The 16,971-nt window shown below is 42.6% G+C and overlaps 1 protein-coding gene across 4 annotated transcripts; it reads right to left on the bottom strand.

Moving 5' to 3' along the window:
• Window positions 1–29: 29 nt before the first annotated feature.
• On the bottom strand, window positions 30–16,958 carry micall1a (MICAL-like 1a). 4 transcript variants are annotated; one of them, XM_083930727.1, is made up of 16 exons: window positions 16,787–16,958; window positions 12,158–12,206; window positions 8,945–9,086; window positions 8,631–8,731; window positions 7,243–7,409; window positions 5,913–6,517; window positions 5,761–5,821; window positions 5,124–5,551; window positions 4,021–4,412; window positions 3,799–3,933; window positions 3,564–3,690; window positions 3,238–3,328; window positions 2,862–2,935; window positions 2,568–2,682; window positions 2,417–2,463; window positions 30–1,897 (listed from the first exon to the last, which is right to left on the bottom strand). In XM_083930727.1, the coding sequence occupies exons 1-16, from the start codon at window positions 16,939–16,941 to the stop codon at window positions 1,761–1,763; spliced, it is 2,826 nt and encodes a 941-aa protein (XP_083786853.1). In that variant the 5' UTR covers window positions 16,942–16,958; the 3' UTR covers window positions 30–1,760. The 4 variants fall into 4 exon arrangements, with proteins under 4 accessions (XP_083786853.1, XP_083786855.1, XP_083786854.1 ...); XM_083930729.1 differs by having other exon boundaries at window positions 4,021–4,370; XM_083930728.1 differs by having other exon boundaries at window positions 5,133–5,551.
• Window positions 16,959–16,971: the final 13 nt, after the last annotated feature.

Raw genomic sequence — 16,971 nt, 5'->3', positions numbered from 1 at the left:
ACTTGTATTAAGTTATTTTATTCCTCTGCCTTCCAGTGTCAGTATTTTTTAGAACCCTGCTGCTGTTTTAGGACAATGTATAGGTGACAGAAATATGACGCAACAGAAGCCCTTGGGTTTCAGCTGAACAGGAACACAGGCGGACAGGCACACAGATACATAGATTACCATTTAAAATGGGACATCAACTGACAAAACAGGAACAGAATGAGGAAACATTATGATGCTCATCCACATATGCAATTAAATAAATGGCACTCATACAAACAATGTTAACATTTTTCTCCCTATCCACTTTTAAGGCAAAACAGAAACATACAGAAAGGCATGGTAAGATATAAATTAATGATTGCATACTCAGGTTTTCCCCAATGGTTAAAACTGTTATAAGCTAGTGCTTCGGTAGTTGTTAAAATACTGTACATCCGCCTTCTCTGATATACATTATTGTATGTGTGACCTTTTAATAAACTTTCCTACAGTTGAATGCTTTCTACAATGCTCACCTCCAGACCTCATATTTTCTAAATCAATCCTATTTTGAGTCTCCCATTTTGTTTCCAGTTAAACACACACGCTCCATTAAAGGTCCCATGTTGTAAAAAGTGAGATTTCCATGTTTTTTATTATAAACAGGGTATAAATACCGTGAAAGTATCAAAACGCTCAATCCACAGAGAATTGCACACAGCCTGTATTCATAAACTGTGACTTTAAACGAGCCGTCTGGACTTTTGTATGGTTGTGATGTCACAACTAAACTGAAACACTGACCAATCAGAGCAGACTGGGCTTTTTTGAGAGGGGGTCTTAAAGCAACAGGCACTAAAACGGAGAGAGAATACAGGTATATTTAGACAGTATTGAGAAAAATAATATTTTTTGAACGTTAAAGCATGTAAACATGTTCTATTAGAAACCCAAAATACAAGAATGAACCTAACAATGAGCCTAATATGGGACCTTTAATACCGTATCTACGTTCAACAACGTCTTTTATGCATTTACACAAATGACAGCATTGAAAAACTATCACAGAAGAAAGTAAAAACTAGGAAACCACAGGCAATCAAAACATAGCAGCTAGAAGAGCTTAGGAATCCATTGTCAATCGAGCATTTCAGGAGAAGTTGTTGCAAGATTTAAAGCACAGTTTATCTTAAAAAGTGTTTTAACATCACCTCGTACCACAAGCTCAAACCAGGCATGACACGAAACCTCAGATATCCAGCTACTGACCTTTGGAATCAAGGAGCAGCGGAGACGGGTGTAAGTTAGAAACAGATTAAATACTGATACAGATATCAGGGATCAACTTGTATCCAAGTAACTCCATTCAAAGTGAACTGTCCAGTCATACCTTTGCTGAGCCTTGATAAAGGCTGACAGGGCAGATATGCTGTGCAATGCAAGGATAGCAAAGCAACATACAAGAAATCAGTGCTACTGTACAATCCACTAGCTTGAGAGGTCAGAGAGCTTACATACAGCTCTTAAAGCAGCCGAGTTGTTATACTTTCTCTTTAAAAACATACAAAGGCAACTGAACATAGTCACTGAAGAAACTTTTTGGAGAAGCCTTAAATAAGACGTGAGTAGGGAGTGGATTATGGGTTGCACTTCCAAGTCATTAATGACACAGTTAAAGGAGACCTCATCTTATCTTCTTGACCGATGCATTTCTTTTCTCAAATCCTTTTTCGTTTGCCTTACTCTTGTTTAAACAGTCTCATATCGTGTTGGAGGAGAATGCGTTCTTTCTATGGTGTCTTTTCCTTGCGGGGACTGTGGCTCTTGCCTGGTTCTCCTTTATGGCTCAGTCGCTTAAGCACCTTTATGGGTTTGAACTTTGCCCCTTTTTTCTTCTGCTGGTCAACGTCAGGATCTTTATTGAAGTCTGACGAGGATAGAAACAAGACAAAAAAATCAAGTTAATTTACATTTTTTTAAAGATCCTTTATTGTAAATGGAAAATTTCAATTTTGATTACTCATGCAGTGCCTGTCCGGGGCAGGCATTTTGCTTATTGAGATTTTCTTGTCTTTTTTTTTTATTATAACGCCTGTCGAAGTGCAGTGAAATCAATCCACAGGGAAATAAACAACCCGTCTTCAGAAATATATATATAAATAAATAATGATAGATCCCCAAAAGACCCAGAAACGCTGACCAATCATAGCAGACTGAGGGTTTTTTCGGGAGGGGGTCTGAAAGGGTGAATACAGGTTCATTCAGACAGACAGAATGAGAAAAATAATGTGTTTGAACATTAAAGCATGTAAACATGTTCTAGTAGAAACACAAAATAACCCAAAAATGATGAACCCTAAAATGAGCATAATATGGGACATTTAATAAGTGCTCTTATCTAAAGAATCTCCAGCCCGCTACAAATAGAGCTTATTCTTCATCCTACCTTTTTTCTTTAGCATGGCTTCCACAAGTTTATCCTCCTCTTCCTCCCTGTGACAGAATGACTGTTAGATTGCTGGTTGTTGCAAAGCATTACTGATCAACACACTGTGGGGGTCACGGCAGAAATGCACAGTTAACTGCCAGTCATTTACCTCTGCCTGTCCTGGTCCATGCTGTTGACAATTTGGTTTCGCTGTTCAATGATGGTAACCAGCTCAGCCATTAGCTCCTGCTCCCGACTCTTGTCCTCCTCCGTCCAGTCTTTCTCTGAGGAAGACGGGATGATAAAGAATGGTTTAATTTTGAGATGAGTGTGCTGTATACCCAAGTGTTGTATGTAGTGTGTGTAAGTACTCCTGGAAGAGGGAGTGAGATCAGTGAGTAGAGGGGAAGTGTGGGTGGCAGTAGTCTGCTTTGTACATGGGTCAAGCTTAGGCCAAACTCACCTGGTTTGTTGAGAAGACACCTCAGCTCATACTCCACATCAGCTTGCCTCTCTTCCAGGTTCTGCTGCTTAGCTCTGCAGTGAGCAACATTTACACAGTACGTTACACTCTAAAAACCTTCTGTTCACTACTGTACTTTTACACTTCTTTTTGCGAAGTCTAAAAACCATATCCGCCCTGAATAACTAGCCATGCATGATTTTCCAGCAGGAACTTGGCTGATTAGCCACACTGCTGCAGTTACAGAATGCTGGGTTATGTGTTTCTGAAAAGCTTCTCTGACTCCAGATGTGATGGAGCATATTTTGTGAAGGAGAAATGACTGATTGGCATTGAAGGCTATCACATTTCCCTCTTGCTGCAGTCTCATACTTACGTGTAGACCAGCTCGGCTTCTCGTCGTACTAAAAGGTGTTTCTCATGGATGAGAGTGAACCAGTCCACCAACAGGTGCTCCTCATCCTCATCTGAAAACACAAAAGGTAAAATTCAGGTTGAAGCTTCTAAACCAAAAAAAACTACAAAACTGGACAAATTCCAACAGGAATGTGATCCAAAATTGGGGAGAAATTAACATCTGCAACCAAGATTACAGGTGACGTTAGCATGTAAGCTACATGTAGGAGTGGACTGACTGTGAGTGGCCTTCAACTGATTTAACTCGTACTCCATTAAAAGTAGTGTGCTGTATGTGTTACCGACCGTTAGGGTTGTCTCTCAGCTTCTTCTCCAGCTCCACTCCCCTCTGCTCCAGTTCATCCAGCTGCTTCTCCAGCTGACCCATCTCCCCATGGATGTCCTCTACTGGGATGTACTGGTCTGACTGCACCTGGACGGATGTTTAGGGAAGATGGACCATTTGAGTAATTCTTCACCCATTCTATAATTCTCTTTCTGGGCTAAAGCATACAGTATATGTTCTCTTTAGTTTCTCTACCTTGCGTTTGATAAGAGGGAAGCCATGGCCGGGTGCTGGGGGTCTGGCAGGACGAGGGCCCTTTGGTGATTTGGTTTTGGATTTAGCAGGGGAGGGAGAAGCTTTCCTGTTGAACGGGTTCTCCTTACAGATCCGCTAAAAGAGAGAGAGAAGAGACAGAGCTGGAATATAATGTGCAAAGTGTATTGTTTCCATTGCTTTATTTAGAGGTGGAGCTATTACCTTATTGTGAGATTGGGTGGCTTCTGAAGCCAATGGGCTGGGGGCTGTCGGAGGTCGGGGTGGAGGGGCTCCGGTCCCTTTGGTTCCAAAGCTGCGACTGGTCTGTGGAGTGGCTGGAGCTGAACTAGCATTCGTTGGCACGGGAGAAGGGTAGGGGCTTAGAGAAGGATGAGGCAGGCGCTCAGTTGAGGAGGAGGAAGGAGATGCCGTGGAGTCGCACGGCGAACAGATGGAAGGCTCTGAGAGACTTTTGGTAAAGCCGTGTTCCTGGTCGTTGCTGGCGTTGCCACCCAAAGGGGGGTGGCAGGAGCTGTGGTCTGAGCCAGAAGACAGACTCTCTGTGCTGAGAGCTGGAGAGGGAGAGCAAGAGGAGGGCTGAGAGTGAGAGAAAACTGAGGAAACGGAAAGAAGGTTTAGTAAAAAAAATACAGAGGGCAGAAATGAAACAGGAATCAGAGTAGTTGAGACGGATTGAAAAAGGAGAGGGGATGGGGAAAAGAACAAAAAACAATGAACATCTATATACAGCATCCCACTCTGTGCTGATGTCCCAACTTACAATTTAAACTTGAGTGTTTGAATTCACGTTATTTAATTAACTGATTTGATCCAATAAACTGAAAGCATGTTTAACTAGAAGGGCACTCGGATAGTGCAGGCCTCCACCAAAACTATGCTCTATCTAGTAATGTAAAGTAATGAAAGCGAAAAATAAGTTGTTTTTCTGTGATCCTGCTAATGGACAAACAAACAGAACCTCCTTGGTGGAGGTAATAAAAATGGCTGAAATTCTTTTATGATGTACACAATGATCTTGACGCTTCAACTGTATAGTTTCATTTCATCACCAATCGACTAAAACACTGCAAAAGTGGCGGTGTAGGGAACTAAAATGAGCAAACACAAATGTTTCTACCATACCACACCAGTGTCATTTTAGACTGGCGAGTATTCACGTGTCATTTTCACACAGTACAGACTTACTGGTGAGGTGTCTCGTCTTTGCATTTCATTCTATTCCAAAGTGAGGAACAGCTGGTTTGATAAATCCTAAAGGGAGCACAGTTCAATGGCAGTAAAATGCGAATGCTGATGGAACTGACCTTGGTTACCTGCAGGTGGCTGTGGAGCACGAGGTGCCGGCCGCTTCTTGCTCTTGGCGCTCCCGGGGCTTACGGAGCGGGACGAGCTTCCTCCACTAGGGGGGGTGTCGGCACCTGTCGCTTCAGCTGCCTGAGTGATGCTGTACCATGGGTGACTAGCCACAACTGTGGGTGGAATCGCATTTCTTTCGCCCCCCTCTTCGTCCTCTACCTCGCCATTTTCGTCATCGTCGTCATCGAATGGGTTGGGGGGCAGAGGGGGCGTGCTGGGTCTGGAGCCCTCCCCTTTGAGAGAGGACAGAGAGCCTGTATTGGGAGGGGTTGTCAGTCCAGCAGGGGGAGGGGGAGGGGCTTTCTTCTTCTTGGATTCTGATTGGACCAGGGCGAGCCAAGGTGGGTCTTTGGGTTTATGGGTGCCACTGGACAGGCTGGACAATGAGATACACAGATGGAGGGGTCACAGAAGGGAAGACAACAAAATACAGCCAAATGGAGGCATGGAGGGGGAAACAAATACATGCTGTAAACAAGATGTAATTCAGAAGTGAGACACAGGAGGACTTCGGTGGTATGATTAAGGTCGATGAAATTGTGGTAGTGGACAGAAAAAGAGGCGTTTAAGAGAAGTGCCGCTTACCTTCCAGGAGACTGTGATCTCTCTCGAGGTTTGGGAGGAATTGGAGGCTTCTGGCAGTCACCTGTGATTTCAAGAAAAATGTGAGGATGAGTATCAACATATGCTATTTTCATCTATAATCATTTATATTCTGCGGTGAGCTCGCCACGCACCGACTGTAAGGCTGTCTGCTGTACGGGGTAGCCGAACCCGAGGGGCAGGACGAGGAGGAGGAGTGGGCTCAGCGACCCGGCGGGGTGCCGGTACTGGCCGGCTGGCTCCTTCCTCATGGCTGATCGGTGTACAAGGGAGGTCCCCGTTGGTTGTTAATTTGGCTGGCGTTTTAGTATCTTCCTCTTTCTCCACCTCTTCCTCCTCTTCATCGCTTTCATCGAAAGGGTTGGGAGGAGAAGATGAACGTGGTGTCTCCTCCGTCTCTTCATTGCCATCTATCTCTCTTGTGTTTTCCAAAGAGTCTGCTGTATTTGTAGTAACAGCAGCGACTGTGTCAGAGTCATTGGCAGCCATGTCAGTATTATTTGATTGGCTTACTGGAGAAGGAGTCTCTGCCTGGTCCCTCTCACAAGACGAGGTATGAGGAAGCGTGCTGCGACCAATCCTGGCAGACTGACATACCACTGGTCTCTTACTAAGATCTGGCCGGCCGTTCTGATTGGCCAAAGCTTGCCTTGCAAGGTGGTGTGTACATACCAAGGCCCCAGAGTCGCTTCCTAGTTTGTAGGATCCAGGAAGCAATGTGCTGTGACACTCTGTGCACCTGAGACAACAATGACACAGGACCAAAGTAAGATGTTCAAGGGGCATAAAGACTTACTGACATATACTGCTACAAAAGATTAAAGGGATTTTTTTTCATCTATTTGAATCCAGGTCTGGGTCAATATGGGCATTGTGTTCAGATGAAAGGTGTTTGGTATCTCTCCGTGGTTGAAGTCGCTGCAGAACGGAGCATCGGACATTTGCCAAAATTCACCTAATGACGCGCGTCTTCTGGCGAATTTCGGCAGATTTCAGACGCTCCGTTCCGCAGGGACTTCTGTCACACCATTTTCACAGACGATGCAAATCGCTACCCTTCACATGATATATTCAGAATAAATTAGGCATACATGTACTGGTAATACAAACAAACATTTCCTACCGCTGCTAGTTCACTTTAATACCATTCAACTAGTGAAACATGGTCAGTGTTGCTCACGGTGTGATAGAACAAGGCCAATTATTGTCTGACTTCTTATTCAAAACAATGCAAGTTTGTGTGGCTGGCTCATATGTAAACTGTAGTAATAAATCACACTTGCTGTTTGCACCAGGACTTACCAAATCAACAAGGGCTAAGGATTATCACTTTTAGAAATTTAAGACAATCTCAAGACAAAGCAGTGTTAAAGATCTGGCTCATAACACTGTTCACTCACAGCAGAAAAAAAGAAAGGTCTGTATAACACACAGGTCGATGGAAGCCATAGCGGCAGTGTTCACCTGAAGCAGTTGCGATGGTAGAGCTTGCCGTCCACCAGAAACCTCTGCACCAAGTGGACATGCTTCTGGCAGGAAGCGCAGGTGCTGCTGAGCGTGCTGCGCTTGACTGTTGCAACTGTTTCCACACCTGCAACCGCTTCCGCACCTGTCTGCGCTGGCTGGCTTGGCTAGTGCAAGTGACCGAGACATTGTTCGCAGGGAGGGGACAGGGAGGAGACGTCATGGGGAAGGCAGGGGAGATGGAGAGTAATGGGGGGAGGGGGAGATCAAACATGGAGTCAGGATTTGAGGATGTGGATTTTTCATTTTGTTTGGCTAGCTACATCTACCGTAACATCTACTGCTCGTTGATTTGTGCGTTTCATTACTGCAGTTCTTTTTCAGTTCAAAACATCATTCGATTGATACAAAAATGTAACATTATAAAAAACGTTTTTATTAGTAACCAAATCCAAACAGCTGGGGTTAGTGGCTCTTGGGGGGGGGGGGTCACATCCTATTTATATGATAAATATTTAGAACTGATATAGTGTTTAGGCATTTGGGTTTAATTTAATTAGTTTTTTTGTGTTAAGTAAAAAAAGGGAGTTAGAAGCAGGGCATTCAAAAACTTGGCACACAGTGTTAAGATAGTAAACTGTTAGTATTTTTGTACAAGAGATGGTTAAAAAAGACTGACCTAACTGTTTTGCTTTCACCTCCTAAAACCCACCCAACCCCCATCCTACTGCCTAGGCTCAGGACCAGAGAGTGGAGGGGGGATCAGATGTGAGGAGGAAGAAGAGCAGGAAGAGGAGGGAGTGGAATGGATTTCCATCTGAAGAGGGAAAGGGGAGGGTGGGGGAGGAAGTTGCCAGTACATGGAAGTATGGCGATGGAGGAAAGAAGTTGAAGGCATGCGAAAGAAAAGAGAGACAGGATACAGAGGCTATCTTTATAGACTTACTCTACCTCTGTTGCTTAGCTTTTCCCCTGCTGTGCAACACAAAGCCCACACAAGGAAGTAGTCATTTTAAAATACTTGTGTGTACACTGTTGTACTGCAATGGCAGGATGAGATTTGTATTGTACAGATCTGATGACTTAATACCCCCATCTAGAACATGCAGAATTGCACTTAGGTAATCCAAGGCTTCCGATACATACCAATAAACTACCAAATACATGTGTGCGGTTGCAATGTGATTATTCAGGCCTTAAAAGGACACCATAAACAAGATATTACTTAAAGAATACAGCTTGTTAACATGCTGCTCCAGTGGAGTATCATGCAGAAATGATGTAGTTCAGTGATGCTGTTTTTTTTAAAAGGTATTATGTGCAGCCTAGGGTTAAAAAGAAAATGCACAGCGTTATTCACGTTTTTTTGTGTCTTGTCTTTTACTCACCACAGTCTCAACCACTTTGTCTTCCAAAGGGGACGGTAGTCTTTTCGGGGCTGGCTCATTATGACCAGCCGAACTTAGCCTTTTCATGCAGGGGGGGTTTGCTGCAGAAAAGGAAGTCATCAATTAGTTCTAAAACAAATGATATAAGTTGTTGTCACACCCACAAGTTATACAAGTTGCTCCATCTCAAGATGCGCAGAGGATGGTCAAGTATGGCTCTAAAATTAGGACTGAACGAGAACATTAACCCTTAAAATGTTGTGTGTTTTATGTGCACACTAGAAGGGAAATCGAACTTAACTTACTGGACCCACCTTGAGACTTGTTGTTGAAGAAGTTGTAGTACTGGGAGACGTATGTGATGATGCTGAGCCGATCAGGCACTTTCATGGACACCATGTCTTCTGGGTCCAACAGGGCCGGAATCCCCAGCTGCGTCTCTGCTACTTCAAACGCCTACAACGGAGCAAAGAAAAAGAGGCAGGCAGATTAATGAGAAGCTGAGAAGCAACAGTAAGCAGTGTGTTTACATGCATGCATACAATGAATAATAATAATACATTGCTGACAAGTCATGTCCTCTATTCACTTTAACCCCATGAACTAACTCGTACAACATAGTCTTAGGGACTATTTCTTCCGCATACTGTAGCTGCAGTGGAAACTGTTGTAGGAATTCTGTGGATTACCCTGAGTGACCGGGACAATGTTTATGGAAAGACACTTTGCTGCTGGGTTTCAAATATTACTTTTCAATGCTTTGAGCAGCACAAACAAAAACACATTTACCTTTGTTGCACTGGGGTGAATTCTCACAGACTGTTATCTCAAACCTTTGCTAAAAACCGACACTATATTCAAGGCTCATTACCACCAAGGGTGAGCGAGAAAGTAGGTTTTGTTCAGGAAGTCAACTTACTGTATACCATGAATCAGAACTCCAGGCATGTGTCTCCATTTAAACATGCAGAAACTGAGGACAGAATAATGTATTTGTGGCATGCTTGTATCAAAGAAAGATGCTTGCCGTGGCCCAACAACCAGCACATACTCGATGCCCTGAATAATCTAACTGTGATGCCAAAACATCAGTCATTTGCTGATGATGTAATGGTTTGTCCTTTCAGGATAGCCATCAGTGTAATGAAAAATTCCACTGAAGAAAGACAGGAGGGTAAAATTACATAACAACAGGGACACAATCGTTGGCAGTCACATAACACTGAATTAATCCAGCCAATAAATACTGCATGTGGAACTAAACATACAATGTACTGCACTGTACAGATAATACCTGGTTTAAGGCTAAAATGGTCCACACTTCCAAGTTAAAACTAACTACTTCCCTGCAATTCATAAAATGAATGAATGCTCTAGAAACTAGTAAAATGTTGTTGATGGTTTCCCGGCAACATGCCAAATAGCTGCCAAACTAGCCACACTGCTATCCCTGTTGAAAATGTCAATAGGGTGTGTTCATTAACAAGTCCAGATAAGTGCTGTGAGTCCAAAGCATTCTCAATGTTCGACTACAAAGGGAAATAGTTGGCTCTTTGCAATTAGTCCAAATCAGGATGCTCCTGTGAGTCCCACTCCCTACAGAAAGACACGATGACACCGGTCGGACCAGCAAGGCATGCTGGGTCATCTGACCTGCCTTCATGAACCTCAGTTAGGCTACGTTCACACTGTAGTTACAAGTGACCTGAATCAGATTTTTTAGCGCTCATATGTGATCCATATCTGATTTGCTTTTGACAGTGTGAACAGCACAAGTCGCATTGAATCTGACATTTTTCAATCAGAATCTGACACTTTTCAATGTGCTACTGAATCGGATACGTATCAGATTCTTTTTGAATGAGAACACTATCTGAACAGCCAGGTCGCGTTTAATGCGACTTTGACTTTGCACTATTTTCTTAATGAATGACAAATAAAGTTGATTGAAAAAAAAAAAGTGTGCCACAGGAACAGAATCCAAACAAACATGAAGGACAGCAGTGAAGCAGGCGGCCGGTGGATGGAGAGGGACGTTTTTATTAAATTGGCCTGCTGCCGCCAAACACTGTTTTTAGCATTATGCCATAAAGTCCTACACTACCGGTTGCCGTTGCCATGTTCGCTTCTGTAAACACGTGGCGTGAGGTCATCCATGATCAAATGTGCATGCGGGTCACTTAAGGAGCGTGAGCAGTTCACACAGCAATCCGTAGATAGGCCACATTTAAAGACTCAATGTGAACAGCCAAACAAAAAATCTGATTTGAGCAATAAATTGGAATTGTGCATTAAGACCTGCAGTGTGAATAGAGCCTTACAGGTCTGATCCTTAGGTAAACAGGTGTGTCTACTGAAAATGAGATGCTGTTTTAATTTGGGGACACTAATGACTTTAATTGATTTAATCAGACATTTAAGCAAATAATAAAAGACCTGTACCACCTGTACAGCTGTCGTTTTGCATAATGAAATATAGGTGTAGTGCCAGATGCTTCAACTAAAAAGAGTACGGACATGCACTTTAAAGCAATTCTTACCTTTCGTGCATTTTTATACTTTTCTTTTTTTGTGAGTTATTTTTACAATGTAGACATGGGCAACAGAGAGATTGAGAGTTCATGGGTAGGCAAGTGACAGACTGGGAACAAGTGGAGGGAAGTGAAATAGACACTTGCAGTGACTTTGTTTTCGGTCAGGTCATTCAGTGTGTTTCTACAGTCAGCAGTAATGTGTGTAGAACTACAGTTACAGGCAGGAGTCCGTCCGCTGACAACAACAGATCAACCTGTGGCAGCAGCTGTGGCAGCAGTCATATATGGGCTACTTTTTAAGTAGACCCCTGTATAGGAAAAACTTATTTAAAGCCCTGAAGAAGGTATACAGTGGTTGGAACATGTTGGCCTTTTAATGGTTTAGCCACTGGAATAAAGACTTATATTGGCTTCCTCGTTATCATAATTCTAATATAGGGCTTTGAGTGCTTTTTAAATTTACAGTCTCGCTAAGGCATTATGGTTACAGTGAATAACTTGATTAATTTATAATGAGCGCCAGCACACAGAGAGTTTGTTCCTGGTGCTAATACCAACGGCCTCACTTTCCCTAAAAACTGTTGGATAAGAAGTATGTAAACAGCAGCAAAGAGCTGCCAAAGCTTAGCTCAGACTAGAAATGAGGAGACTCCCATTTTATCCCTCAATATTCTGTTGGCTTCCAGTGGAAAAACCCAACAAGGGAAATGTGATTTTAAGTCCACTGGTTTCTATCCCCTGATATGCTGCAAATTCAGCACTTTTGCACTTAAATCCTCTTTACGTGGTTTATATACAGGCCTGTGTCAAGATTTTTTTATGACATTGAATACTCCCTTCCTCCCTCTTTTCCCTCATCAGGCTGCATCAGGATTAAGTAACACTGCTCTTCACTGGGACCGAGTGAAACACTGACCTCACACCCAACATGACTGCACGCAATCGATCAAAAGCAAAACCAAAAAAAAAAAGTTCAAAGAATCAATGACTCACCAGTCGGTTGTTCTCGTAGACATTCTCTTTAGACAAGGAGCCAAAGTCTCTGGAATGACAGGACAGAAATCATTTTGTAAATTCAAAACATTTGAGATAAGGCTGAGTATGAAGGTAGTGTGTGTACAGTTCTATAGTCTGAAACAACTGCAAATCATGGCATCTCCTTCTGTATTAGGGCTCTTGTAGAAGGCCGTAAAGACGTAAGGGGCCATGCTAATAGAGGACGTTACTGTATTGAGCTTGCTGACCTATTTCCACATATGTTATGAACCATCAAATGACTATTATTGGCTTGACAGCATGGCTGGCAGGAATGGTGAGAAGTTAAAGGGGACATATGCTCATTTTCAGATTCAGACTTATGTATTTTGCGTTTCTACTAGAACACATTTACATGCTTTTAGTTAGCGTTTGTCTGAATATGCCTGTATTCATTCTCTGTCTGAAATGCTTCGTTTTATCGCCTGTCTCTTTAAGACCCCCTCCTGAAAAAGCCCCGTCTGCTCTGATTGGTCAGTGTTTCTGGGTCTTTCAGATCTAAAGCTGGAGAATAACTGTAATGGTGCTGTAGCAGCACTTCCTACCTACTATATATATATATATATATAGTATGGTTATGACATCACAACCGTACAGAAGTCCTGACGGCTTGTTTAAAGACACAGTTTATAAATACAGGCTGTGTGCATTTCCTTGTGGATTAAGCGTTTTGATACTTTCACAGTATTTATACAGCACCTGTTTTTTAATAAAAAAAGACATGAAAGTCTCACTTTTTACATTATGGAACATTTAAACTTCCCAACAACTAAAGCTGACAATTGGTCCCAAACCCCACATAAATGATGCCTGTGATGTGGAAAAAGTGCCAGTACAAAAGGAAAGAGCTCCTGCACCACACAGGAGCGATGGGCTGATAATTACAAGGCTGTGCTTTGAAATGCCTGGGGTGAGGAGCCAATGCCAGCCTCTCAGCGGTAAACATCCTGCAGTAAAACTGGAAAAATATCTAAGGTGTTCTGGGACAAAAGTGTCGTTGTTTTCATAAGTAAATGTATGTTGACAGTATGTAATAGTAGGACAACAGAGTGGCGGGAAAAATACCCCAATGACCCTGGTGAGAGTGTGGAGACCATGTGGTACTCTCAAGAAGGAAAAACCTTGTGAATAAGCTCCGTGTTGGAGCAACACAAAGTGACCTCTGTTCTCTCTAATCTAGTTCCCATGCTCACAAGCACACAGAGCAGCAGCTCTAATATCAAGATTGTGTCACAACAAGTCCGCTGTGTCAGATCTGTACCTACACAGACAGAAGGAGCTGCAGCAACTAAAAAAAACATTTACTCTCATTTTTTGACACTTGCAGAACAGACAGCACCAGCCGACACCGACATAGATGATAAAGTGTGTGATCTGAATCGCAAACCTAATCCTCTGTGACTCAGAAACTTGCTCCAAGGTTTATTCTGGGAAGGAGGAATGCTGAGGAGTGGTGTGTGTGTGTGTATGTCTGTGTGTGTATGTCTGTATGTGTGTGTGTGTGTGTGTGTGTGTGAGTGTGTGAGTGTGTGTGTGTTTGTTAAGCATTTAAATTCAAATCCACATGATCAAAACCTGGCTGAACCAGTAGATCTTCTAAATCTGCTTCAGTCAGACGGAAAGGCTTGCTCTGGAGCATACAGGATATAGGGAGTTGGTGATGTTGTGAGAAATGACAATATGGAAGAAGGGTTATGGAGAAGGCGTGAGAGTAAATAAGTTATTCTTCTTCACTCCTTTTTGGCGCTGTAAAGAAACAAGAAGTTGTTGGACATTTCAATGTTTCTTTATGATTTCCATTGCTCTGCAAATATTGCTTGGAATGTCTATTTTATGTATTTACTTAAAACAACAAATAAACAAATGCAATATCAGAAACAGGGTTTGTACACCTTTCCCAATGTCAAATTCAAGCACTTTTCAAGCACTTTCAAGGTCAATTTTCAAGCTTTTCCAGCATCTTACAGCTGTGGTACATTACATATTTCCACAAATACATACTTACATATTTAAAAAGATTATTTCATTTTTTTTTTTAAATCACATTTAAAAGGCATTCAAGCACTTTCAAGGTCAATTTTCCAGCTTTGTCCTTACGTCACTGCTGTGGTAAATGAATCACGTTAAAAGACATAGTTTGTAATACCAGAAGGATAAGATATTAAATTCTATCTCTATTCTATAGCTATCTGTTGTGAAAGAAGTGCGGATACAATTCCAAGCATTTTCAAGTACTTTATCTAAAATTCCAGCACTTTTCAAAGTTTGAAACCACATCATTAAAATTCAAGCATTTTCAAGGATTTCAAGCACCGGAACAAACCTTGAAAAACTACTGACCAACATTAACGGGATCACGCCAGCCGAAATCCAAATTGGGCCAGGGACATAAAGTGGACGGGGAGCACGCTCGGCTTGGACCACGCCCATCTTCACACTCAACCTTAACTGTTACCTCAACTACACACATGTATTGTTTCCTGACTGTAACATAGTCCTGACACTATCATGGCGACAAAATCTGTCCACAGACAGAGAGACAGACAAACATCTGGCAAAATACTCAAAACCATCTCTGTGGTAGTTCCCGCTACAGTAGGGGACTCCAGGACCACACTTTGCCATGACACACACACACAAACACGCACACACACGCCAGATGTAAGCCTCTGTAGCAGCTGATAATGAAGCTTATAAAAACATAATAATCAATAGTTTTAATAGGAGTTACAGAGACACAACCAGTGCATTAAGGAGACAGATTTCAACCATCGATAATGTGAGTACAGTGAACACAGCTGAATTTAAATGAAATGTTGACCCCACTGTCTCATGCACTTTGGTTAACTAGGCCATGGATGATTTCCTCGCAGCCGTGTCTTCTCCCTCTCCAGTGGGTTGAGTGACAGTTAGTCTCAGCTGAAACTTGCTGTACTAATGTCCCTCCTCTGCATCAGTGTGATGTATTTTGATGAGAATACATTGGCCGCAGCATGCAGGGCAGCCATACAATGGCCTGGGCCGGCATTAGAGCTAAATCCAGTTTGACAGGCGGAGGTCTCAGCTGCAGATTAGCCTGACGGACTGTCTGTCTGGATCAGAGTGAGTTCAGTTGGGCCGCTGCGGCTACACAGAGGGCAGGGAGGCATGCTGGGACACAATCTGAAGAGGCAGAGCTCTAAAGCTGACTGTTTAGGGTTTGTCCACTCTCCTGCTTTCGGCTTTACTTAGACTTAGACTTCTCTTTATTGATCCCTTTGGGATGAACTCCCGTAAGGAAATTAAGTTTCCAGCAGCTTACAAAAACACAAGGGAGGTATAAAAAAATACAGTATAGGATAACCAATAAACTCTTAGCTAAATAAATACAGAAAGTATTAAAAGAAAACAATAAACAGTAAGCACTAAACAACTACTGCAGATATAATCATCTTCGCTGTCTTGTCCTTCGTTGACCTGTCCAGTGGATGTTTGCCCTACTAACACACAAGCATGGCCCAATTTGCTAACTAAGGCCTGGACCACCTGAGAGGTTAGCAGCATGTCTGAAATCATTCCATCACACCACAGTTTCCCCTCCAGGACCAACGAGGAACATGACGCCACGAACTCTCTGCTTTTAATAACAAGAGTTCTTGACTTCTTTCAGAGGGAGTCAGGCCGCTAATCTGATGCTGTCAACAGTGCGCACTTCCCACTGAGCACCACAGAGCCACATTATGCTGCGTAGGTCCAGTGCTTCTCCACAGCGATGCACGTCTAATGCGAATCACACTCCAAATAATGAAAATTTTCAAATCCAATGAATCACCTGTCTTGATGTAAGCTCTAGCAACATATTTATAAAGACCCACATTACTATGACTGTCTTATTTGGGAGATTTAAGTACTGAAAGGTGAATCGTTCCTCATCAAATAACACAAACTCTGGCCATTTACAGCATTTGAGCAGAAGCTGGTGAAACTAACTTATCAACTGATCATGATGTTGTTTTTGGTTTCTGGCACTATAATGGAATTCCCTCATCTCTACAATAAGTCAGTCTTGTCAGACTGATACTGTGGTTGGGTTTTGTGGCACTGTAGCTTCTGTAATATGCGTGTGTGTAGGTGTAAAATGCAGAGAGGAAGGGTGTGTTGTTACAGACAGGGCATGGCTTGTCAGCCTGAATTAATTACAGCACACTGGCCTCTCACTCCAACTTCATAATACAACACGCACAAAAGCATCATTAAAACATTAAATGTTGATTTTAAAAAAAAATGTATACTATGCTTTCTACTTCAAATATATTCAGAACAGAAAAAAGCCTAATCATTGTAGACTGGATCTTTACATAATCACAGTCCTTATAAAACGATTCACAGATTAATATAGGGCACAGATGAGTTCAAGATCCAGCTACTAAGTTTGTTCTGCCTTTGTGTCCTGGATGGATTAACATATTATTACAGCAACAGCATGCAGCCAGTCTCTCCTCAAAAATGTGCCCGTCTCTCACTGGAGCCAGCTGCTATGCGCCGTTAACTTGAACCCCTGTAATAACCTAGTGTCTTAATTAGGCGAGTTATTATTCATGTACTTACATCAGTTCTGGTCTGTAACGATGTATAATGGCACAAAATGCCAAGCCGTCCCGAAAGGACGTTGACATGTCCTTCACGTCCACATCGTTGTAATGTTCACACTGTATCCGACACCACTCCTGCAGAGCCTTCAGGGACCCCATCATACTGTACATTCACAGGAATCCAAGCAGTCTGGTCAAATG

Source organism: Echiichthys vipera, assembly GCF_963691815.1.
Source record: "Echiichthys vipera genome assembly, chromosome: 2".
Lineage (NCBI taxonomy): Eukaryota > Metazoa > Chordata > Actinopteri > Perciformes > Trachinidae > Echiichthys > Echiichthys vipera.
Note: the sequence above shows the minus strand (reverse complement) of the source record. Positions and strands in the feature narration are given on the sequence as shown.